This window comes from Vulpes lagopus, chromosome 9 (genome assembly GCF_018345385.1).
Source record: "Vulpes lagopus strain Blue_001 chromosome 9, ASM1834538v1, whole genome shotgun sequence".
NCBI lineage: Eukaryota > Metazoa > Chordata > Mammalia > Carnivora > Canidae > Vulpes > Vulpes lagopus.
In genome coordinates this window covers 25269691-25297109 of record NC_054832.1, presented here as the reverse complement: position 1 = coordinate 25297109, position 27419 = coordinate 25269691, and the positions used below count along the sequence as shown (strand labels likewise).

At 34.4% G+C, this 27419-nt stretch overlaps 1 protein-coding gene across 3 annotated transcripts in view; it reads right to left on the bottom strand.

The window, feature by feature from the left end:
- Positions 1-27419, bottom strand: part of CSMD3 (CUB and Sushi multiple domains 3) — a 1188176-nt gene that overhangs the window by 604699 nt on the left and 556058 nt on the right. For all 3 annotated transcript variants that reach the window (XM_041769740.1, XM_041769741.1, XM_041769742.1), the window contains one exon: positions 1803-1924. In XM_041769740.1, the coding sequence (XP_041625674.1) occupies positions 1803-1924 (122 nt within the window). The remainder of the gene's footprint in view (positions 1-1802; positions 1925-27419) is intronic.

Genomic DNA, 27419 nt, shown 5'->3' with positions numbered 1-27419 from the left:
GGATTTTTTTTTAGGAGAAAAAGAAGAGATAAAAGTTTGGCAGATTGGGTAAGATAAACAAGGAGAAATGTGACGACCTCTGTGAAACTTCAGGTATCTCAGTAAGTGAGAATGAATTTAACTCAGCAAAGCAGACATCTTATAGCACAGGAGATAATTACCACATTTTCATGACAATTATAGGTAATTATCATGACACAAAAAGATTTCTATCTCAATGCAAGACTAATACAATGTGTTTGTTCCATACTTTGTGATGAATTTACCTCATGCTCATCTTGGTATAAGATACTTACACCCTCATGTGAGACATATCCTTATAAATAACACATATCTTACAAAGCACATAGTTCTGACCTTTGCTGGTTACGTGATCTTAGACAAGTTATTCAGCCTCTATGTTAAATGCAGACAATAAAAGTATCTACTTAGCAAGGAGAGTCTTATGAAGATTAAGTAATTCTTAAAAAGTGATGTCAATAGTATCTGGCATGTTGCTAAGTGTTCAATAAACGTAACTTAATTTTTCAAGTACTTTGTGATTTTTAAAAATTTTCTCAACAACCCATAATTTGCAGAGATTAATAATGGACAAATATTTGGCAAACTGAACTGATGACATAAGTTGGGTGAGTAAAAATTACTTCCTTCATGTAGTTGAAAAGTTAGATTTAGTGATTTTTCCCCAAGTTTACAAAGATAGTTTGGGACAGAGTAAGCTTCTGACCTAGTCCCTCTGATTCATAAATCAGGGCTTTTCCATGAGGTAAGTGTCACTGATCACTGAATTAATTTTCAAACCATATTGCTATTCTTAGGATAAGGTTTTATGAATATAAAAGCCTAAAACATTCTGGCATGTAGTACACACTTTATCTAATGAGTTAATGTGTTTTAAGTGCTTACTATACAAAGCACTGTGTTTTATTACCCCATTTATTCCTCACAGCATACTGTGAGATGCATAGTCTTATTATCCACATTTTATAGAACCCAAATTACAGGTAGGCTAAATAACCTGATCAAAAGTATCAGTAAATTCTAAATCAATATTTGAACTACAATTAAACCAGTTTTATGGGCTCTACTACAAAACTTCCCTTAATCTAACCCCCAAAGGATATCATACAATCTAAGAGGAATTTATGTTCGGCCCATTTAGGCCTTCTCTGTATTCTTTCAAGGAGGAGGATAGAGAGAAGACACAAAAACTAGCAAAGTCTTCAGCTGCTCTCATACTGGTTCAGTATAATAATTTTATTTGAAGTATTATGGCATGTGCATGTTTAGATGGATTACTACTTTTTAGTCAAGCAGAAAGATAAAGTAACTTTTTGAAATATCCATAATGAGTCCTTTATTAGTGTAGACCACTTTAAAGCCAACTTATTATAATAGGGAATAGCTTTAAGATCTATGGTAATAGAGAAACATTGAAAGAAAAGCTATGTACCAAAACATGTACATCTGAATGGTATGTCAAACAGAAAAGATATGAAGTGAAAAAGCCATGATTCAGGACTTCCTTAAAAAAATACTTACAACCTTCAACAATACATCTCACAAAATATTCATTTATAATTTTAATATTTTGTTATTTATGTTAGTAACTGGAAGTAGAATTGCATTATTTAAAATTGATTTTTCTCTCAAATTCTCATATTGGTTTAGATATGGAATAAACAGAAAATATTGCAGAAATCATACTGTAGTTATGAATTTTCTTTACTGCACTCTCCTCATGATCTCTTTGCCTTTGTCTTTATGATTTTGCTTTCCTACCACAGACGGTTTTCCCTTACCTTATTTGTATTCACCGCTGTGATGACCCAGACGCATTGTGCATTGCTGTCATACTGGAATGGGAAGTTGGGAGACGTAAAGGTGCCACTTGGTCCTTGAAGATTAGAGCCACACGTCTTCACTAAAAGAGAAATTGCATTTTAAAAGTGAGCTTATAATGCATGCAAAATCTTGGCAATAAAATATTTTGCAAACAAAATAAAAAAGACTCTAAATTCAAAATTGCATAATTATAACCACAGTGTAATATATATTAGGGCATTATATCACTTATCAAAGTGAGAGTATTTTTTGTACCCTAAAGTTCACAAGCTCAATATTTTCAAAATTAATTGAAAATGAGTTATAAATAGAAGGGTGAGGCATTATAAATTATCCTCTGACTGTAAGTAGGTCAGTTTAGTTGGAGAGAGGTACATTTATGCAACGTTGTGTTAACAAAAATCTACAAAGAGAAAGAAACAAAGCCATAGATTGATTAAGCAATCCAGATGGTGTTTTCAACCCTATTTATTAAGTATTCCAGGATATGAGACTGAGACATAAATATGAAAACTACTTTTACTGTTCTTAATTGTGAACTAGATCATTCAAGCTATAAAATGAGTTGCACTGATGTAAATTTTTTAAAAGATTTATTTATTTATTTTATGAGAGAGAGAGAGAGAGAGAGAGAGGCACAGGAGGAAGGAGAAGCAGGCTCCATGCCAGGAGCCTGATGTGGGACTTGATCCCAGGACTCCAGGATCGTGCCCTGGGCCAAAGGCAGGTGCCAAACCGCTGACCCACCCAGGGATTCCGCACTGATGTAATTTTAATAAAGTCCCATGAAAGTTAAATGTTGGAACATTCTTCAGTTTTTCCAACCCTTTTTCTTCTACTTAAGAAAACAAAGCGGTGGGACCCCTGGGTGGCTCAGCAGTTGAGCATCTGCCTTTGGCTCAGGGCATGATCCCGGGGTTCTGGGATTGAATCCCGCATCATGCTTCCTGCATGGAGCCTTCTTCTCCTCCTTGTGTCTCTGCCTCTCTCTGTGTCTCTCATGAATAAATACATAAAGTTAAATAAAAAAAGAAGAAGATGAAGTGGCCACAGTGCATCTGCATCTTCTCTTCATTCTTGGTCAGCAAGGTTTCTTGTTAGCATTAGTTTTGATTTGCATTTCTTTGCCCCTTCCTGTTAAAATCTCCCACATGTCATCCATTTCAAACTCATCAATAACAGTTCATTGTATTTTTAAATGATGTACATATATTTTCAACGCACTTAAGACTTTACATAGTTATTATCATTAATTCGAAGATCAATTTAGAGGTTCCAAAAGTTTGCTTGACTTGCCCAATATTACTCAGCTAGTAAATAGCAGAGGCAGGATGAGAGCTCATGTTCTTCTATCTCCAAGTCTTACTTTCCTATCAGTAAGCATGTCCCTCTTGTATGTTAAATATAGTTTTCTTTACTGTTTTTTTCTCCCCTTTAGCTTATATTTTGGCATAAATCTACTCTAGACAATTTTAATTAACTTGAGGATTATATCTTGTGCTTAAATCATTTGGTATTAAATGGTTACTTTTAATTTTGTCTTATTTGTATCTGATTTTTATATTTTAAATAACAAAATTGTTATTTGGTAATAAGGAAAAAAATAATAAATGATATATGTCTCCCCTCAACATTAGTTACGATTTTTTTCTTTTTCCATTTACTACATAGCTTCTTATAAGTCTTCTGTGCTCCCTACAGATTTTCTTATCTCTCATCCACTCTTTTTTTTTTCCCCTTTTTTCTTCCATTTCCATGGTATAAGTAGTAAAATCATCTTGGCTGATTTTAATCTATCACAGGTTATCAAGGCCTCACAAAATTTCTGAGTATTTGATAATTGACTCTTTTTTTCCCAGATTCATTGAGATATAATTGATGTATAACATTATGTAAGTATAAGGTATGTAATATGATGATTTGATACACAGTAAAATTATTGCAAGAAGGTTAGTTATCTCCATCATTTCACATAATTATTTTGTGTGTGTGGGGTGTAGCATTCAAGATCTACTCTCTTAGCAACTTTCAAGTCTATGACATAGTATTATTAACTGCAGTCAATATACCATATATTATATCCACAAAGTTATTCTTCTTAAAATTGGAAATGTGTTCCCTCTCCCCAGCATCTCCCCATTTCCCCCACCATCTCTGGCCCTGACTTTGGCAACTACAATTGTATTCTTTTTCTATTTTGCTGTCTTGTTTTTAGATTCCACATATAAATGAGATTGTTGCTTTACAACATCTTATGAATCTTCTAAGGGCACTATTCCATCTTCTTCTCCATTCAATTTGGAAGTATTACAGCTGACTTCTCTCATTTGGATATTGAAATTGCTTTCTCAATGCCAGAAATGAGCTCCTTATTGCTAAATTTAATAATATCTTTTCATTTTTTCAACATACTTGATCTCTTAGCAGTAATGGAAAGCATTGATGAGCTTTGTTTGAAATTATCTGCCTTCCCTTACACAGTCCTGAAATTCCTGGATTCTTACCTAACTTTTAAAAATCATTATGATCTGTCCATACCCTGTGTTTTTGTTCATTTTGTTTTGTTTTGTTTTGTTTGCATTTGACCCTTAGGTAGCATAATTATAAATTAATCACATGGCCTATTTTTCTTGTTCAATGGCCTTTTTGAATAGTTAATCTAATTGACTTCTATGACTACAATGGTCATTTCTGTGCTGATAGCTCTCAAATTTACATCACCAATTTTTCCATCTCCTATTTCTAGAGTAATTGTCTTCCTGCCTACTGGACATTCTATGAAATGTTTTAAAGAAACTTTTAATTAAACCTTTCTTAACTCATTTGTCCACTTCCCTCCCATATATACATAAGCACTCCTCAAGACCTATGTATTTCTCATCTGAAATATTCAATTTTTCTTTTTTTCTTCTCTTCCCAATACCAAGAACTTCATCACTCTTTTCTTGAACTAGAAATAGCTATTTAACTCCTTCTCTATATTCATTTTTCTCCCTGTGTCCCATCCTCCTTAGTGCTACTATATTTATCTTTCTAAAATACAGATTTGATTATTTTACTTAACTTCATTTAAAAAAGTGATCTCTGTTTCCTATAGAATAAATTACAAACTGCCTAATATAAAATATAAAATTATTTCTGTGAGGACCTAGATTTCTTTCCCAGTACAATTTCCTGCCATTTTATACAGTAGATACTCAACTTGTACCAGAAAAGAATTTTTGTTCATCTTTGAATGTATCACACTTTTTATAATTTTCCATTTATTTTTATGATATTTTCCAAGTCTAAAATGTTATTCCTTCTTATATTCCCTGCAGAAACTCTATTCATTTAAACAAAGCCAACCTAATGTGTCATTTCTTTCTCTATAAGAAGTAGTCCCTTTTTAAAAAAAGATTTTATTTATTTATTTGTCAGAGAGAGAGAGACTTACAAGCAGGAGGAGTGGCAGACAGAGGGAGAAGCAGACTTCCTGTTGAGCAAGGAGCTGCATGCAGGACTTGATCCCAGGACTCTGGGATCATGATCTGAGCCAAGGCAAACAACCAACTGAGCTGCCCAGACATCCCTGTAAGTATTCCTAATTCCACCACTCAAAGTTCTGTAATGGACTGTAGTCTTCACAGTACATTATTCAAACAACACCTCTATAAAGGTGGTTATGTGCTAGTGATCTGATAGAAAGTACAATTGTAAATATTTTAAGAACTTCATAGCAATCAAAAATTTATAGTCATCACATGTTGGTTTGAAGTTAGTAGAATCAGCTTTCTGATAGGACATACCACTTTTTTGAGTGACACTACTTGGCAATTCTCCACCATGCTTTGTTTTCCAAAATGTATACACACGTAATCTTTTGTGGACAAGGCTTTGTTTTTCATCTCTGTTAACTGCTGGTACAGTGGCTTTCATAATGCAGGGATGTTTACTAAAGGAACAAATATTCATGTTCCTTTTCTCAGCTTTTAAATGGAGTATCAAATAAGTGATCTCTACATAGTGATGAGGCGTCTTTGTAAATATGTTTTAAACTAGGAAATTGTCTTTTTTGAAAATAAAGAAAAAAAACACTCATAAATGACAAGTAAAAATCACTCATAAATATGTTGGATTTATAGATGCTAGGGAAGATCTATTTGTTAATAGATCAAGAAATGCTATGAAAGTAGATAATAGGGATGCCTGGATGTCTTAGCAGTTGTGCATCTGCCTTTGCCTCAGGGCGTGATCAGAGTCCGGAGATCGAGTCCCACATTGGGCTTCCTGCATGAAGCCTGCTTCTCCCTCTGCCTATGTCTCTGCCACTCTCTCTCCCTCTCTCTGTGTGTGTGTCTCTCATGAATAAATAAATAAAATCTTTAAAAAAAAAGAAGTAGGTAACAGGTTGGGGAAGGCTATTCTTAGGAAGTGATACAGAAAAATAATTGTTTTATTTCTAAGTTTTGTTTTCCTCCTCTGGTAATTTAGGAGCCTTTCCCACATGGCTCTTGTAGACACCTCATAAAGAATAAATTCATTCTGATCAAATCAAGGTGAATTTGTAAAAATAACAAGGTGATCAGTTCCCCAGTAACACTTCATAAGACGTTATCTTTTAAAAATTACCATGTGGCCACTACTATTAGAAATGGTTGAAATGAAATGTTTTAAAGACGTTCAAAGAAAAAAATTCATCCCGTGTATAGATTCTGAATATAAACAATGCACTGATAAAAATTGACTTTGAGAAAATAAAATGGCTCAGAAAATTAAATAGTTTCTAAGACAGAAGGTATAGGAGGTCTAGTTTAAGCTATATTAACAAAGTATTTCCAAAGTTGTGAAAAATTCTTTATACATTCAAATAAAATATTTTTAATGAAGTAATTAGTAACCTAGGGAGGAAAAAATGTCCAGAAAATGAAACAGGCTTGGAAATCACTTTCAACTGACATCATAAAAGATTTGCTGTAAAAAAAAAAAATGGATAAAACATGGTAGAAGTCTATTATCAAAGTGGACAAAGGAAAATAGAACAAGTGAGAACAACACCAGAAGTAGAGCATCTGTTCCCTTATTGGGCATAAATAGGAATTGTGGAGTTTTCACACAGAAAATAGAACTCCATTAAATAAGTACAGATTTCTGGGTTGAGCGTCAGAATTTTAGTCTTTCTGCACAATATTTGGCATATGTTTGGAAGGACTCTGTTCAACGACACTGCATCTTTTTCTTGAACTTTCTTTCTGGAAAAGACACTCTTGATAGTTCAGAAAATCATACACACAGTTAGTTTTAACAAGAAGGGAATTTTTTTTAAATAAAAATTTTATTTATTTATTCATGAGAGACACAGAGAGAGAGAGAGAGAGAGAGATTGATAGAGGCAGAGACACAGGCAGAGGGAGAAGGAGACTCCATGCAGGGAGGCCGCCATGGGATTCGGTCCTGGGTCTTCCAGATCACGCCCTGGGCTGAAGTAGGTGCTAAACCACTGAGTCACCCGGGTTGCCCAGGAAGGGAATTCTTACATGGAAGTTTACTTTATATGAATCTAAATACAAACATGTGGAATTTAAGTAGTGACTTAAAATATGGTTATAACACTTTCAAAACATCAGAATTTCATTTTGTTTTTATTTTACTTTAATTATTTAATACATTATATAATGTATCTACCTAAAAAAAAATGCTGATTTAATTAACCATCAAAAACCTGTTGCCGAGCTTCAGATATAGGTATAGAAACTACTCTCTGAATCAGTCTCAATTCTCAGATTGTGAACTTTTGGTCATGAAACACCCCTTTCTTGCCCCCCTTACCTCTCCCACCACCACCACCCCTCACATCTGAAGGTGAATGATAAAACCTAAATAAAACAGTAAGTAGTTCCATTTAATAATATTTAATTGGCCATTCCAGTCACTATGTCTTCATGAGAAGCTGATAAAGTGTCAGAAATAGAGTAACAATTAGGACTAATCTTGAAATACATCTGAGCATCATCTGCATAAGAATAGCAAGACTAATCCTTGTTTTCACTGAAAGGAAGCATATAAATGTGGAATGATAATGAAATGAACCCAAAGCAGAAAACTGGAAAACAGAGGAGATGCCATGAAAGGGACAGAATTAAAATCAGCAAAAGGCAGACTGCACAGGATCAGATAAATCTGATTAAAACCCAGAAAATGCAATTCCTATTAAAAGTGAGAAATTTAATGTACAGATTTTTTAAGTAAAGAAATAAAGTAAGGAAATTATTTTTCTTCTTCTAGTTCTTGGACATTCGTTATTTAACCTAGTCATGAAGGTCAAGTTTGCATAAAATCCTGTTTCTTCTGCTCTTTGTTTCATTGTCATCTATTGGTATTAGGATGAGAGCACCTATGGCATTAAACCAGTAATAGAAATAATTGTATGAATGAATAACTCAGTTTGCTTTTTTTTGAGAAAAAAATCCAATTTAATCTAGTGTTGCCAATAAGAAAGAGATCAGTTAGGTGGTGGGAGAAAATGAAATGGATAACTATGCATAATATATCTAGAAACCATAGTGTTTTTAAGCTATTCATGAGGGAAGTGGAAGTAGGAAGAAAAAGAAAAAATGTGTGTAATAAAGAAGACAGAGGGAAAAAATTTAAGAAGCTGGTTGGACAAAGGATTTAACAGATAAGAGTGTGTATTCAGTTTTAAACTGTCCACTTTTAGTGTAGACTGTCCACATCCTTTCCTAAATTGTCTAGAAGATTAACTGAGCAAGTTATCACTTGTATATTTAAAAACTGGGTTTTTTTTGGTTTGTTTGTTTCTTTAAAGGAAACTGGGAAGAGTGTCTACTTGAATTTATGTAAAATCGACATAACCCAGAAAATCAGAAAGCAGAAATTTAAGACCAGAATTATCTATTAGTCATTAAGCTTCCACCTACTGACCCAAGTAATTCACTGACCTTTTTTAGGAGACTTTGGACTTCCTAGAATTTAAAATCGTGGGTGAGACTATGCAATGTACATTAAAAAGAGGGGCAGTCCAGGTAGCTCAGCAGTTTACGCCACCTTTGGCCCAGGGTGTTATCCTGGAGACCCAGGATGGAGTCCCACATCGGGATCCCTGCATGGAGCTTGCTTCTCCCTCTGCCTGTACGTCTGCCTCTCTCATGAATAAATAAATAAAATCTTAAAAAAAATAATTAAAAAGTCAGGAAATTGGAATCAACTTGTAATTTCAAGATGCACCATGTTCTAAACTACTTATATAGCTTTTCATATGTGGCTTTTTTCATATGGAATATTCTTTTTTAATTCTTAATATGGTAGCTAAAATTCATTTTCCAAAGCTTTACTTGTATTAAAGCATTCTTACTCTATGTTATTTAAGTACTGAATTCCTTTATGTCAGTAATTATGTCTTTCATCTCCTCATGATAAAAAAATAGTGTATAAAATATAATAAATGATCAGTAGAGGTTTTTTATTCATGAATAATTGAAGTGAAACATATTTAAATATAATAAATTAAAAAGACCAAAGTTTACAATTTAAATGTTCTAATTAAAATGTGAGAAAAAGAGACAATTCATTGAAGAAGTATCTCAAAATAATTTGGATATGACTTGAAATCTTTGATGATGATTTGTTATAATTTTTATGGAGATAATTATTTAATACCAAACATTGATTTAGAATGTTCAATGCAAGCAATGAGTAAGATGGTATCCTTTAAGACACAAACAGGTCATTTTAATAGTGAGCTACAAGTATTAGGATAAAGGTAAACAGGTGTTAACACAAAAAGCGCACATTTTTGCAGCTTGGGATTTAGAGAAGTCAACCTTGAGATAATGTCAAGGTTAAAGGTTGAAATGTTAGGACACATGAACTCCAAATAGAAATCAGGACTAAGCAGATGCACTAACTAATATATATAAGAAAATTAATTCCCAGAACCTCTAAGATTGTTTGGAGCTGAGAAGATTCTTTAGGTAGCATTGAATAAATAAACATCTCTCAAGGAGGACCATACATGATAGGCTAAACACTTGTTGGATTTTGTTTTAGTTTAGTTTGTTTTTTTTTTTTTTTTTTTTTTGTCAAAACTAAAGGGATACTTTGGGGGTATTGAAGGACTTTTTTTTTAACAGTAATAATCAACTTTTATTGATTTTACATAAATAGCTTATAGAATGCCTTTCCACACCATTTTTCCAACATATTTATGTTACAACGCACATTTCTTTATGAAACTATTTGTTCATCCATTTAATTTAAAAAAGCAATAGTGTCAAATATATTATTTTGGCATCAAATTTCCCTTTCTAAATATATTCAGGTTCATATAATTTTATGCTTATTAAATAATGGTTTAAAACAATAAACATCAAAATCTTTAAATAAGACTTTGGCTTAAATCATGGTAGTATCAATATTTTTTTTAAAACTCTGATTTATTTTTTCATCAGTAAAATGTAATATTTAACAGTGTTCCCAGAGAATAAGCTTCCTACATGTAGGGAGACTGAACTGTATCTGTAGTTAAGTTGATCAGTCCAGATGTCACATGCGGGATGGATTTTAAAAAAACCTAAAAACTAGAGGCCTGGATATAAGATGAAAAAAAAAGTCAGGGCATGTACTTTTTTAATTCCCCCTTATACTTATTTTTTTAAATATAATTTGCAGCATATTTATTCACTTATTTATTTATTGGTCATTCATACAACCATCACTAATTTTTTTTAATAGGAAGCCCTCCACAGTATAAGAATTTGTGAACACACAGTTATGAACCAGCCCCTGCCATCATACACCTCACATTCTAGGGAGAAAGGCACAAATGAAACAACCCATTACAAAATTAAATAATCACGAAAAAGCCTAGAGAGGAAAAGTCCAGGATTCCCTAAAAGTACAGCTATCCATCCTTTCATTGTGCTTTGCAGCTATTGCGTGTTTTTTTTACAAATGGAAGTTTCATGGCATCCCTGCATCTAGTAAGTCTGTCAGGGTCATTTTTTTCCAATAGCATTTGCTCATTTCATGTGTCTGTGCTGCATTTTGGTAATTCTCATAATATTTCAAACTGTTTCATTATTATATTTGAATTGCTTTTGAATTGCTGCAATCTCATGATAAAACTAACAAATGAGAAGCTGGTTCTTAGGATGAGCAAAGAAAGTGGTTTTAAGAGATGGAATCTACTCCTGGTGAAGACATTGTAAAGATTGTTGAAATGACAACAAAGGATTTAACATATTACATGAATTTCTTTGATAAAGCAGGGCAGGGTTTAAGAGGACTGACTCCAACTTTGAAAGTTCTATTGTGGGTAAAATGCTATCAAACAGCCTCTCATGTTACAGAGAAATGTAGGAGAAAAAGAGTGAATGGGTGTGGCAAACTTCACTGTTGTCTTTATTTTTTTTTAAGGAATTGCCACAGCCACCCCAACCGTCAACAACCACCACCCTGATCAGTCAGTAGTGATCAACATCAAGGCAAGACTCTCTTACCAGCAAAATGATTACAACTCCCTGAAGCTCACATGATGGACAGCATTTTTTTGCAATAAAGTATTTTTCATTTGTTTTAGATATAGTGCAGTTACATATAATACTACAGTATAGTAGAGACATAACTTTTACATGCACTGGGAAACCAAAACACTCATGTGATTCACTTTATTGTGGTATTTGCTTTATTTTTGGTGATCTAGAACCAAACCCACACTATCTCCAAAGTATGCCTACACACACACACACACACACACACATACATATATATGGTGTCCACATGTGTGGACTCACTACAGCCTGAGGAATTGAATCATGAAACACTAGCTCTCAAAAAAAAATGAAAGGCCTTCAATGCAACATAGTTTAAGGCTTGGTGAAGAACAATGAATGTCAAAAAAGGATTATACAGTATTTTTAAGAAAAGGAAAAATGTATATTTTTCAAATGTATCAAACAACCAAATCAAATGTTAATATTTTTCTTTGAATTCTTTAAATATGCTTGCATGAATTGCTAGAAACTACTGTGACTACATTTTAGATCTTGTTTTTGCTGCTGAACAATTTTAAAGTATTTCAAAACAGTTTGTTTTCAGGTAGGTGTATTATCTTCTGCTCTTTAATTTTTTTTTTTTTTTTTTACTTATACCAACAGGCTTAACACGTCCTTGGTGATATGAAGGCCACATAACAGCCAACCATTTCCCTAAATAATGGGGTTTCATTAGGAGCTCTTTCCTGTTTAACAATGAGCAGAGTATGCCTTAATGTGGCATCCAAAATCTTTATAAAGGGAAATATAAAAAAGTGAAAAAGACTGGGAGACCACATCTAAGGTCAGCGAATCCTAGGATATGAAAGCATTGATAGATAGGAGAGTCAATTTCTGTATGCAAAGTGTTATATTTTAAAAATTACTATTCATGATTTCAAGGAAATAACTTAAGATTCTACAGAATGTCAATTGCCAAGATCACTTTTGAGTTTATACTACTCAAGGATAGCATCATTCTATAAATCTAAGACTACATTCTGAAAAAAAAAAAATACTATTTGGGAAGTAGCAAAGTCTTGGCATAAAGCTATCATTTAGAGCAAAATAGAACAAAAAAAAATGTTCCAAATTATGTAAACATTGCATTGAAAAGAAAACTATACCCATCGTTTATCTGCCACATTTCAATGTTTCAACACCTGGTGTATCAACACCTGGGTCAAACAAACATCTTGAGCCCCCTAAACAGGTTAAAAATGTTTAAAAATGTGAGTGTGATTCCAAAACATAATTTCTACATCCTGATATGTTGACAGGTAAATTAGCTTCATTAAATTTCTCAAAAAGTTAAACTAATAAAGATACGAAAACCCCGTATTTACTTAATATTGACTACTGGAATGTAAATTGCAAAATCAGATGTCACATGCTCAAAAGCACACAGTTGATCCACCTGGTAATTGGGCTGACAGTGGGAAATAAAGAAAAAAAGGGGGGGGGCAGTATGTGGCCAACTGGCAAGCATATGCCCAGGATAAAGGAGGATACCTTTACCTGAAATGTTCAGACACCTCTGAATGCAGGCCAAGTTTTCCAGTTCTTCTAATTTTTCAAAAGCTGGGAATCTGGATGTTTATGTAAAATATTTAATATTTCAAATGTTGGCTAAATTTTTTAAGTGCAACAATATAGTCAAAAGATATAAGCTAGATATGGACAACAAAACTCTGATTCGTAGCCCATATATTCACTTTGATATAAAATTAAAACAAGTAGATTAGGATTTCAATGAAATAAGAGAGTTTAAAAACATAATTTTAAAGTCATACATAATTGCATTTCAGTTATAGAATTGTAACAAAGTATTTTAGTGCTTCTGGTTTGCAAGTTTTTTTTTAAATGCCTTTAAAATGAGACACCCTTACCAATTCCTTTTTTTCTCCTCTTCAATGTTATTTTTTTAAGAAATAAATTTTTTGTAATAATTTTTGACTCACAGAAAAAGATGTAAAGATCACACAGAAAAGATGTAAAGGTCATCCAGAATTCCTGTGTACCCTCCACCCAGTTCCCCATAATGTAAACATCTGACATAACCGTGGTATATCTGTCAAAACTAAGAAAGTATCACTGGTACATTCCTGCTAACTTCAGACCTTATATGAATTTCATCAGGTGGTTGGTTTGCTTTTCTTTGTTTTGTTTTTTAGACTAGCATTCTCTTTTTTTATTCCAGGATCTAATCCAAGATAACACATTGCATGTGTCTTTAGTCTACTCCTTTAATGTCATTTTAAATTAATATTTTGTAAATCACCCACAAATTTGTGTGTGCATGTGTGTGTGTGTGTGTGCGCACACACGCACAGGCTTAGTATGAAAATTTGAGACTCCAGTGTATCACCAACCCTAGAACAAACATGATGATGAGTTTCAGGGCTGGCAAAACTTGAGGCCAGAACCTGAACAGGGTGGAGTGAGAAGTAATAATTCATCATGCCACAGGAGCCCTTGTTTAACTTATCACATCACAGTATAAGCATCTTTCTAGCCAAAATTATTAAAGATTCCTTTCCAAGGGTCTTGTTTTTTGGTTAGACATAAAACTGCTACAGGGCATTTGGTTTAACATGAACACAAGAAAATCATCTAGGTTCCAGAAGTCAGTAAGTAGAAAAACTAAATGAGCTGTTCGAGATATCATGGTAAGGAGATATCCTTACTAGGAGATCTTTTTAAATTATGTAGAAACCTTACTCTCTGAACTAAACACAATGGTTGGCAAAATGAAAGCATCACTCTCAGCTTTCCAAAACAATCACTGTGTGAGTGATAAAAAGTAGTGGCCCTCTTTTTTTTTTTTTTTTGTACCTCACAGGAAACTAAAAAATAGTAGATATTAACATTATTTTGTCTTTAAGCATAATTCCCAATTATCAGCTTAGGGCAGGGCTTTGCAATGTTTTCACTTCTGAGATTTTGGACTAGATATTATTTGTTTTGTGGTCAGGGGCTGTCCTGTGGATTGCAGAACGTTTAGCAGCATCTCTGTCTCTATCCACTAGATGCCATTTAGCAGCCCCCACCCCCAAGTTATGACAATCAGAAATCGTCCCCAAACACTGCCAAATGTACCCTGCATGGCAAAATTCTGCCTCCCTCCCATTAGGAACCACTGACTTACTGCAATATCTTTTGTTCTACCTAATATCTTTGGTTTTTGCTCATTCTTTTGCTTCCCTCTATTCTGCACCAAGAAGTTTTGGTGAAAGGTATTACAGAGTTAAGGCATAGACTTCAGCTTCCATTATAGTGAGAAGCTATCACATTAAAAGTTGGTTAATAGAGTGTTCTGACACTTAAAAAGTAATAAAAACCATATTAATGGAAAATATATGTCCTTCTTTCCAGGTCCTTCCCTATCATTTGTCTAATCCCCATTCACACATTAGAATCTCAGTGGGCACTCCTGGAGATACTTTCCCTGGTAACCCCCACCACCTCAGGAGGGTTCTGCTCTTTTTTCTTCTCATACTTTCTATCCTCAGAAGCTAACTTATTACAAATATCATCTTACTCTATTCTCCTGTCATTCTTTTTCCTCAGTATGCTGTGAGCCTCTTCAGGACAATTAACACATATTATTACTAATTAGTCCCTGATTGGTCCCACAGGTAGTCAATTAGTGTTTATTGAATGAATGGGAATGGCACCCTTAGGAAATGGAGTTTTGTTGTGACACCAAAGTAGGGGGTGCGGTACGTTAAGGAGCTGGATGAAGGTTCCTGGAGATGATGAAAAGCCTAGGCTTGTGAAAAAAGAACGGGGCACAATATATCTGGAGCTAGCTGTATGTGTATGTTTTTAACATTTACTCTGAGGAACTTATGTCAATCATAAAATGGGATATAATGAAATATTTAAAGTAATGCTCTAAGACTTGCCATTGGCAAAGTTGTCAAGCACTCGAAATGTATCTGTTTGCTACTCTCTAAGACGTCTCCGGATTTCATGTTGTCTCGTGGGTATGAGATTCAAACCCTCTCTGAATCCAGACTCTAAGCCTTTAAAATCTGTATTTAAGAAAATTGCCATGTAACCGCAATGAAAAACAATGCTGTTTTTGCTGTTCATTTTTAAAATTCTGTTACTTTCTTCTTGGCAGATTTCACAAACCCCTTACCTATTCAGCTCATGTCAGGAAATGTACTGGCATTCACGATGTTCCATCTCAATGTAATCATATTATTGAAAGGACGAACTTCTTACTTGTAAGCATATTGAAAAATCTCACTAGCTCCCCGACTTCTAGTTAGAAAGAGTCACATTATGTCTGGCCTTGTAAGTTATCTTAGGGAAAAAATTCTGTGAATTATCCCAGCTAGAGAGGACATTTATAGGTAAACAGTTTGTGGTACTGAGATAGGTGCCTTAGAGATTTAAACAAAATCCTACTTAAAAAAAAAATGTTACCAAATCCTAAATTATATATGCCTAACAATCAGAAAGCTGCAACTTGTATATATTCCGGATATCAGGGTTCTGTTTCCTTTTTTTCTTCTAATATTGATTTTGAATAAATATTGAGAATACAAGCTTTCAGTTATACAATGCATAAGTTCTGAATATCTAATGTACAATGTAGGGACTCATTGAAATAATTCAGTTTTGTACATTGCAAAGTTGCTGAGAGATCTTAAACATTCTCACCACACACAACACATACACACACACACACACACACACACACACACACACGAGTTAACTATGGAAAATGATGACTGTGTTAATTATCTTGATCTTGGCAATCATTCCACAATGTATATACATATCAAACCATCATACTGTATTCTTTAAGTAGATACACTTCTGTTTGTCAATTTTTCCTTGATAAAATTGGGGAAAAAAGAGCAAAATGGACATCAGCCAAAAGAAAAAGAAAGGAGTAACTGCAAACAAATATTTGATATACATATAGAAACTTAGCTCTGAGACCAAAGTGCTTAGTAAAAAGATTTGAGTTCACTTGCATATGTGAGTGGCTGTAACCATATTGATTTTTTTTCTAGTTACTTTCCCACTCTATTTCCCTAAAAGAGAAGAAGCAGACTTAAAGTTTAAGGCTGGATCAGTTGTTAGTTCAAAATAAGCCCATTACATTGTGTTGCAGAAACTTTGACTTTCAAGCAATTTCTATCCTGGGACAGGTGAACTCTTCAATGTCAGTGTAAATCTGTGGTGGTGATCCTATTGATGACAGCAAACACCAATACCAATAAATTTATAGTTAAGATTCACTAAACGCCCGGCGCTGTATGGGGAGCTTTACCTATTTTATAACACTTAATCATTGAGAACAAAACAAAATACAATACCTACGAGTTACAATTTACTTTTGAGAAGTATAGCTCAGATAGTGAAGACTGATGACATAGGTTTGAATCCTGGCTCTGTTTACTGTCAATTTGCCTACGCTGAATCATTGAAACTCTATGCTTCAGTTTTATTTGCAAGAAAGAAATGATCCTATGTATCTCACATGTTTGTTGAGAGGACCAGATGAATTGATATAGTTGAAGCCTGTGCATCTAATAAACTATGTGTATTAGTTGTTACAATTATTTATTATTTGAATTTTATAAAGAGTATAACATAGAGAATTTAAATGACACACCCAACTTTATTTGATTTCACAGAAGCTAGATGCCAAAATCTATCTTATCTAGTATGCTATAAATATTTGTTATATTTTTGCAAATTGTGTCTTATTTTGAGGTAATATTAAGATATAATATTGCTGAGGAAAATTCCCAATTATCCATTGTAGCTCTTTATTTGAATACATTAATATATTTCAACGTAAAAGTATTATGTCATTACTTTTACACATTTATGGTATGTAAATTTTTTCATGTGCAAATACATGAATATATAATATATTAATATATAGGTGCTTGTACCAATACTTACACATACTTTTTTAAAATTTTTATTTATTTATTCATGAGACAGAGAGAGAGAGAGAGAGAGGGAGAGGTGGAGCAGAGACACAGGCAGAGGGAGAAGCAGGCTTCCTGCAGGGAGCCCGATGTGGGACTCAATCCCCGGACTCCAGCATCATGCCCTGGGTGGAAGGCAGGTGCTAAACTGCTGAGCCAACCAGGAATCCTTACACATACTTTTTAAATATCTGATTCTTTTTTTGTATTATTCATGAGAGACATAGAGAGGCAGAGACATAGGCAGAGGGAGAAGCAGGCTTCCTGCAGGGAGCCTGATGTGGGACTCGATCCCAGAACGCTGGGATCATGACCTGAGCCAAAGGCAGATGCTCAACCACTGAGCCACCCAGGTGCCCCTAAACCTCTGACTCTTGAAGACTAAAGATTTATACTAAATTTACAAATATGTAACACATAATTCTTTCCACATTTACTGCATATTATTTTTATGACATGTATAGTACATCTAATAAAATTTTTATGATCATGTGACCTGCAAAGGATAAACAGTTGATTACTTGATAAACTATTTGGTAGAAGTCTTTATGTAGAAAATAGGCTGCATGATCTAAGAACTCAGGATTGCCATGAATTTCCCACAGCATGTAGATGATCACCAAAAAGAAGACAGTAATAAAATCACATTTATTTAGTCCATAAATCAATTCAAACAGTTAGTGTTGTACCTGGTAATGAAATCCTGTTAGTCAGTGAAAAATGTGTACATAATGCACTCCTGGGTGGAAGCTGTGCAGCATTTTGACCTTTCTAGTAAGCCATAGTAAATTATTTCAGCAGCTGTTTTTTTTTCTTCCCCAAGTGCATATATAACCACCAAACTGGGAAATGCATGCACATGTACACACAGACACAGACACACATGCACACCCCATGAACATAAAACTTATCAAACAAAATCAAACTAAACCACATGCTATAAATATCATTAAGAAATTGAATTCAGGGTCTATTTCTTAGATATGTATCAGTGATTTTGCCATTTCTGGAAGATTAGCACAAACAATTCCCAGATGGGTTAGGGAAATAATTTCAGTTCCCTTTGGGATTATGGCCATACACAAAGCCCGGGAAGAATGCAACAGAGGTGTCTGCTATCCTTGAGTTTCCTTAGGGTTATTTTCTGGGAATATACATTTCTGAATATTCCTCAAGCATGGGTCATCTAACTATATGACCTCAAACCAAAGTTCAGGTAAGGATTGACTGGAACCATCTGATACAGACTGGAAAGTCAAAGGGAGGACATGAAATCACATTTTAGACCATGTTACCTAGAAACTATGCCTGATACAAGGCCTCATATATCAATTAAACCTGAGGTTTAATTGGTAATATGGTCTCAGGAAACAGAAATGAGAAATAGGTGATAGTCAAAAAGTCCTGGAATGCAGGAAAGACAATACAAGGATGTGTTATACCAGTGGCTACAGTGAAGGATAGCTGATATTAAGCCCTATAGAAACAAAACAGAGGATCATAGCGGAAGAGAGGTAAGAATAAAGACAAAATCAGAGAGAGAGAGAGACAAACCATAAGAGACTCTTAATCATAGGAAACAAACTGAGGGTCGCTGGAGAGGAGGGAGGTGGGGGGATTGGGGTAACTGGGTGATGGACATTAAGGAGGGCACGTGATGGGATGAGTACTGGGTGTTATATAAGACTGATGAGTCACTGACCTCTACCTCTGAAACCAATAATGCATTATATGTTAATTAATTGAATTTAAAATTTTTAAAAATGAAAATAGAAAGTCCTATAGAAATTTCTGGTGAAATTTGTAAAATGCTTCTCAGAAAGCAGAGAACACTCCAGAAGAGAGAAGCAGATGTTTTCATTTATTTGATCCTATCCCCTTGTACTTCAAGAGTTGACTCCTAAAGCATTAGCTCCACTATGATTTTCCAGTTCACAGACTTCCTGTCCCAGCTGTTAGAGAGGCCACAGGTGGAGAAGTAAGGAAGCCCGATCCCACGCACTTGCATAAAACTTACTGGTGACCACAAGAGTGACTGGAACAAGAGACGAAGATTTACAGAGTGTACAAGAGGTTTTGGGCACATTGCCTCCTTCACTCAAATCCTACTATTAAGACAACCAATTAACAAAAATTAATTCCACTGAATATTTTTAGAAAGTTAAATCATTTAGGAAATGGATTGTTTTAAAACTGAAAGCGAATCTCTAGTTTGCAATATTGTATTCGCTAATGGGAAAAGGGAAGGTTAAATGCACTCTGGGTTTCTCTCCAAAACTTTCCCCTCACTGCCCCTACATTTTTCACATTTTCCTTCTAATTCTTATAATTGAAATGCCAGGAAAATCCCCTGCTCTATTTCTGTCCCAAATAATAGATTTAGAGAGCAATGAGATACCATCATTACCCTGATGATATTCAGCTGTGCCATTCATTTCCTCTGGACTCAGATGGCGCTGAGCCTTCTCCCTTCGGCAGCCAAGTCCGGAGGAGAGATGAGTTGGCATACTTCCAAATCATTAAAGACAGAGCGATCTGGCGGGTATGCTTGAGAAACACCAAGGGATTTGAAAAGAGGAAGTTTGGGCTTTCTCAAATGAGGTGACTCACACAGACCTGCCTGGTGTCGGGTCTATTTCTAGATCTCAATCTGCTCAAGCATTTCCAGGCAGCACCTATGGAAATGAGTGTCTTTTGTCTTCTTGCATTTAACTTGAACCTTGAAAACCTTATTAAATGATACAGCGTTTGCCTGGGAAATCTTCAAGCTGACTTTTGAGCAGGTGATCACTACTCCTGTGTTGGTTTAGGATGGTCCTGTGAAACAGAAACCTTGGAATTCCTCAAAAGAAGAAAGAAAAATGTATATCGCAAGTATTAATTTTAAATCTAAAGTGTCTATCAACTCCTTTTTAAGAAGTAATTTTAAATTAGGATATAGACATGAGATGAGACTTACTAGCTCTGCCCTCCTTTCCCACCTCCAGACAGTCTTGTAAAGGATATATTTAGAAACAAGTCCTCAGAACAAAAATCCCTATAATTGGCCCTGAGTGTTCCCCCATGTAAGACTCCAATCTTCCGATATGCCCTGCCAAGCCGTCAGATCATCACTGCTAAGGAAACAGAGAAGAAAGTTGCCTTCAGAATGTATTTATAAGTGAGTAGTACAGGTGAAATGAGCATAGTTTAAAAAAACACACAAGGAAGCACTTGTCAGTGTTTAAATGCAGACAATTTTTACAGTGTCATAGAAGTATACTGTAGTCAGTTTTGTCACTAATGGTTTATTTCCCATTAAAATTCATGGGAGAAATAAAACATCAATGACATTCTTCCCATCAAAATGCATCAAGTGACAATAGTGTTTTACCATGTGGTTAAATTGCCATTATCTAAGATAGATGACAGTTCTTTCAATGATTGCCAGCACTTCTTTCAGAAGCGATGATAATGTCTTTGCTATAAGTCTCTGGCATAGAAAGGAAAAAGAATCTTGATATAAGGACAGCTATTTTAGAAACATGAGGTAACATTACTTTTTTCCCCACTCTATAACAGATATAGTTTCATCATGATGCCAGAAACAATGCCAAGTAAAATTCTTTTTCGTTAAATGGTTTCATATTGTAAGGCAAAGGCTTTATAAGCAGATGATACTCAGGATAAGCCTATGCTACTGCAGGAGGCTTCTGAAGTCAAGGTGGTACTAAATTTCCTATAGTACCTGAAATTGCCACACATTAATTTTTTGAAATATAAATCCTTTTTGAACTTTTGTCATTTTCCATTTTTAAAAGCGTATACTCAAAGCATGTCAAGCTTATTTTCACTAATATGTAAACTCCATAAATATTCAGTAAATATTTGCTAAAAGACAATAACTGAGTTATATATCTGGTTTTCCCACCTCCCTGTTTTATTTGATAAGTGTGTTTATTTTGGGAGGAGGGTTGTGGAAAGAAGGAGTTGGAAAAGATATACTAGTATAAAAGGAACACACAGTTCGTGCATTGTTCCTCAGGATTGCTAAGAGCTATGGGATATTACATTATTATATGCTATGTTATTATATTATTACTTATATATTATTATTTATATAAATATAGAAAAATATATATACATATCTCACTGTATACACAGAAAAGAGTAGGAAAAGCATGATTTTCCCATTGTTTTGTCAGGGTACTTAGTTCCAAAGCCACACAGCAGACATCCTTGGCCTTTAGTCTAACTTCTGATTCAACAGACCACATATTTTGATAACTCTAAAGAAGATAATATTCGAACCTAGAATTTTAATTTCAACTCTGCCTCACATTATGGGACCCTAACAAGAAACTAAATATTAGTGTCTCTCATTGTCCCTTTCTATAAAATGCAGGTGATTATACTTTGCTGATAATGATTTTCCTGTGATATCAAAAGAACAAAAGACATACATAAACATTTCTTGTCATTCAGTAAAATGAAAATAATAGTTTGTCTGTTTACCAAATAGATAATGAAAATTTAATTTACATATTATGAGAAAGTGCATTATGGTAACATCAATAACCTTACTCTTGTTACCCAAAGTGTGGTCTGCAGAACAGCAGTATCAATATCACCTGGAAGCATGTTGAGAATGCAAAATCCAGGCTCAGTAGCTAGACCTACTGAATTAGAATCTGCCTTTATTAAGTTTCCCAAGTGACTACTCTGTACATTGAAGCTTGGGAAGCACATTGTTTCGCCATAAAGCCTCCTTCACACAGAACTGCCCAGAAATTAATTAATTAAGATTACTGATGGGAAACATTTTCACCCATATTTTATAGCTAGTACCTTTAGCTTTATCACCCAAGTGAAGGAGTACTTTAAGAGGGTGATGTTTATCAGTGACATCTCTGACGGTGTGACCATTATTCAAACTTACAGGGAGAAGACTCTGTTTTTTATCAGGTTTATTCTGGGCTGAGTCTTTCCTGTTCAACATGGTCCCACTCTTTCAAATGAAACAGAATCTAACGAGAACTAAGTTTATGCAATTAAACCAAGCAAATAGGGTTTTAGGACTTCTGCAATTTTGGCATTATGCCAAACATTCGATGCATATAAAATTATAGGAAATGAGTTTGATTAATTCTGTTTCAGAAATCAGGAAAATGAGGCTTATAAATAATTTGTTTATGGTCATATAGATAATTGAGTACAGTGGGAAATCAGCCTATGTCTATCAGAACCCAAAGTCTATCCTTTAAACAAAAGGCTACTCTAATTTCCTAAATTAAATTGAGCCACCATTCTTGTGTGTGTGTGTGTGTGTGTGTGTGTGTGTGTGTATTCTGGGCAGGAAATGTGGGCAGAAGAGATTGTGTACACTCTAAAAGTTCTGTGGTCCTTATCTATCTAGAACTGGAGATGTTCATTAAATTTAAACTGATATTACATGCATTAATTTCCATTTCCTCTGTCAATTATTAGTTAATATTTGAAATCTACTTTCCATATTTCCCCATTAATTTTATACTTATTAAGAATCCCTCTCCCTTTATTGTCATTCCTCTGAATATATTATTTTATCTTTGTGTAATTGAGTGAATATAATCAGAGGCCACAAATGTTTTCAAATATTTGTGGATGGGTGACAATATAATTACCATTGTGAACATATTAAGAAAAAAATTTGTTCCATTACCTCAAAGACCACATATTTTGATACGTCCAGAGATTCTCATAGTTTTTCATCACAGTATTTACCTTGCAATTATTCCCTTTCTTAGAACTGTGTTTGTTTGTTATAGGTCTCCTGCCCTAGAATATGAGTTCTATGAGAATGAGAACTTTGAGAACTTTAGCTGCTTTGGTGACGATTCTAACTCTAAAAGCCCAGAATAGTGACTAGCAGGTAGCAGATTCACAGCAAATGTCTGCTGAATAAATGAATGGACTAAGTCTATGTACAACCATTGGCAAAGTATTAATAAAATGGATCTACTCCTGCTACTATCAGCTAGTCTTAATTATGTGCCAGGAATTATATGTTAATATCAGCAAACTCTTACAATCACCTGTGAGAGTATATACCATTATCTCCATTTTCCAGATGAGGAAATTAAAGTTTGGACTATACTAGATGAATTCACTGCTTCTCAACCTTCGCTGTGCATTGGAATTATCTGGTAACCTTTTAAAAATATTGGTACCCAAGTCCAAACCTCAGAGTTCTGATTTCAGTGCAATCTCCACGCTAAAGCAATTAAATTTAAATCTCATTAAAAAAAATAAATCTCTAGGAATAGAGGCAGAGAAACAGTATTTGCTTTGAAGTTTTATGTGATTATAAATTATAGCCATCATTGCGAGCCTGTCACTACCTTAATAAATTAACTAATTTCCCCCAGGTCACATGGTTAGAAAGTGGTGGAGTAGAGATTTGAACCCACTTTCTCTGACTTCTACTTAATGCTTCCTCCATATTTTACACATCTACCAATGTAGGATATATATTTTAGTACCTTGCCAACTGCAATATTGTTAACTATGACTTTGAGACAATATGGTTTTGTGTTTACTAGTACAATTTTAAAATCTATGATATTCTTATATTCAGTTTAGCTTCCTTAAGTGACAGCAAAAACAAAACAGAGAGCACTTACTGCTCCCTGTTCCTTTGTGCCATAAAGATGATTTATGAAGTAAAATACAGATAGAGGACCTCTGTATCCTGTGAATACAGATGAAAGACCAGGCCCTTAAAACTTTACAGTAATGTTAAAAAGAGCAGACATGTTACAAAAGCATTGAGCTGTAGCTTGATAAAACCAAATGAGGAAGACTGCCAATGCTGAGTACATCACATTTCAAGTACATCTGAAAACTTAAGAAAGAGAAACAAAAAATGAGATAGGGTCTCTATAATATAGAAATTGAGTTGTTTTTGAAAATAGATGATTACAAAAGTTTTTGCTTAAGTCCTAAGAGAGAGTAATATTTCTAAGTGTGATAGTGCTTTTTAGGAGGATAGCGTCCCACTGAGAGACTCCTTTGTGTGAGCATTATTTTTGATCAGATTTATAGACCCAGACAACACTGAAGCATGCCACTCTATAGTGGTAAATCACACAGGCTCTGAAGTGAGAAAGGCATCTGTGAAATCCAGTTCTTCCACTTTTCAGCTCTCTGGGTAAGCACACTAACATCTCTGACACTCACATTTCCTCTTAAATCAAATGGGAATAGAATCTCCCATTACCACACCATGTATGAGGATAAAGGAGATAACCTATGGAGAAATATTAATGTAGCACCTGATTCATAGTAAGTACTCAATATCTGGTTCCTCTTACGAGAGTCATCAAATTTTAGAATTAGGGACGCCTGGGTGGCTCAGTGTTTGATCCTGAGGTCCTGGGATTAAGTCTCGCATTGGGCTCTGTGCATGGAGCTTGCTTCTCCCTCAGCCTCTGTCTCTGCCTCTTTCTCTGTGTCTCTCATGAATAAATAAACAAAATCTCTAAAAAAAATTCTAGAATTAAAAATGATTTAGATGTATTAGATTAATTCATATAGAATAAATCCAAACAGGCAAAAGTCTGTCCATCTTACTTGCTCTTCTACTGCATTAATTCCTATGGGAAATAACCAGGAATTTAAGGAGTATACAGCTTACTTGAAAAAGAAAGGATATGACTGACAGTTTTTAACATGGAAAATGAGAAACTTCAGATGATTCCCTCTCTCAGGCCTCTGAGCTGCCCAGCAGATGCCAAGTGATAGAAAGATGAGCTGCCCCTGCTAGGCCCTGCCCAAATGGCAGATACCTGAGCCAAATAAATACTGTCAATGTTTAAACTACTTAGTTTTGAGGATTATTTGTTACATAACCATATATAACTAGAACGATACAAATCAAAAATTCAAAAGTTATTTATAATATTGAATTTTATTTCACCCAGTCCCACTTTATTTAATGTTTCATCAAATCCTATGGATTTGTTCTCTCCTACATAATCTCTGAAATGTCCTCCTACATAATTTCTCATTCATTTCCACCATCTACCACAATCCAAGTTATTATAATTTCTTTCTGGGACAGTCTTCCTTCCATTTTCATCACTACAACCAGTATGTCATATTTTCAAAATGCAAATCTGATTATATATTCCCTTAGCCTCTAAACAACAGCAGAAAAACAAATGACTTCCTATTGCTCTTAGAATGAAACCAAATGTAGCACAGCCTACAAAATCCTTAAGTCAGGCCCTATTTGCCTCTATAGGCTTATTTCCAAAAAATATTTATCTCCAACCACTCTGGCCTTCTCACTTCTCCACCCGCCTTTCCTCTAGCCACAGCTTTTGCACATCCTCCCCCTCTGCCTAGAAACGTTTCCCTCCCTTCTTTTCATAGTTAAGTTTTACTCATCCTTCAGAAGTCTAATTAATCATTATTTGGTCAAATAAACTAAACCATTTCTAAGCAATGATCCTATTTAATGGTTTTTATAATGCCAAATGTCCCTTAGGATATCATAATTCTAAATGAATTGCACATATGTGTACGTATGTGTGTTGTCCCCACACTACTAGACAGTAAGTTCAATAAGGGCAGAAACCACATCAATTATTTGTTTAATATTTTATTCCCAGAGCCTAGTCCAATTCCTGATGTACAGAATGAATTCAATCAATAATCTATAAACATGTATAGAATAAACTAAGACTAAATATAGACATTTTAGTTATTAGTATAGAAAGAAACCATGATGCTAAAAGTTAAGAGAGTGAAGGGAGAAGTAAACTAGATGTCCATCTTTAGGGCTCTGTTCTGACCCAACTGATTACAATCTCTTATTTGAGTCTCATCCTATTAGCAAAAAACTTGGAAAGTTGGTCATTTTGGTAAAAAATTTCCGATTAATTTGAACAGAAGTCTTAATAAATTGATATGTTACTCTTTGGTGAAAAGAGGCAATGGACAATTCCTGAAGATTTCATGAGTGTGTGTGTGTGTGTGTGTGTGTGTGTGTGTGTAGAGAAGTAAAAGCAAGAAGAGATACAAGAATGAATGAGACAGACATAGAAGAGAGTAATAGAGAGACAGAGAGAACACACCCCACCTTTAACTACAACATAAAAGAGATAGTAAGTAGATAAGGCAGGACGTTTAATTTTGATGATCTAATCTCCAGGTTAAGAAAAGTAGCAGAACAATCACTGAGTGGCCCCTTTCACTGATTTATTTACAAAAAGTAAGATGGAAGATTTCATGTTTATATTTTTTATTTTTTCTAAAGATTTTATTTATTTATTCATGAGAAACACAGAGAGATTGGCAGAGACACAGGCAGAAGGAGAAGCTGGCTCCCTGTAGGGAGTCCCATGCAGGACTCAATCCCAGGACCCCAGGACCATGCTGTGAGCTAAAGGCAGATGCTCAATCACTGAGCCATGCAGGCGTCCCAGAAGATTTCAAGTTTAAAATAGATATCACCTACTGCCCTTATACTTACCAGCCAAATCATTATCCATATAGAAATATTTTTTATAAATATAATTTTTCCTTACTACTATGCACAAATGGCATTGCAATAAAATTTTAAGCAACCTCCATGTTAAATAACTTCATAAATTTACAGTGCCTAACAAAACCAAAAGGAAAAAAGTATCAAGAATACTAGTCACATTTTTTAATGTTTGAAGATTGTAATATTTGGGGACTATTTTCAAAGAAAACGTCCTTCTTATGCTTGAAGAATTCAATTTTCCTGCCAATAACATAATTACTCTTAGCTTGCTGATGGCATTATATTTCTGTTGCTTTTGCATTAATAAAATGTATCACATAGCATTACTATTTTCACTTGTCATTGTAGCTCTTAAGCCCAATTTTTGTGTTACCTGTGAAGAAGGCATTTTTTTGTAGTTGCTAGACGTTAGTGCTCTAGTGATTATTTTGTTTTCAGCAAAGGGAAATGCTATATTTAGACTACCTTTACTTCTGACTGCATAATTTGAATGATAAGGTTTAAATGTAATGGAGTAATAAAAAAATGTATAAACTAAGTGGTAGTGCCTATTTTAACACAATATACACA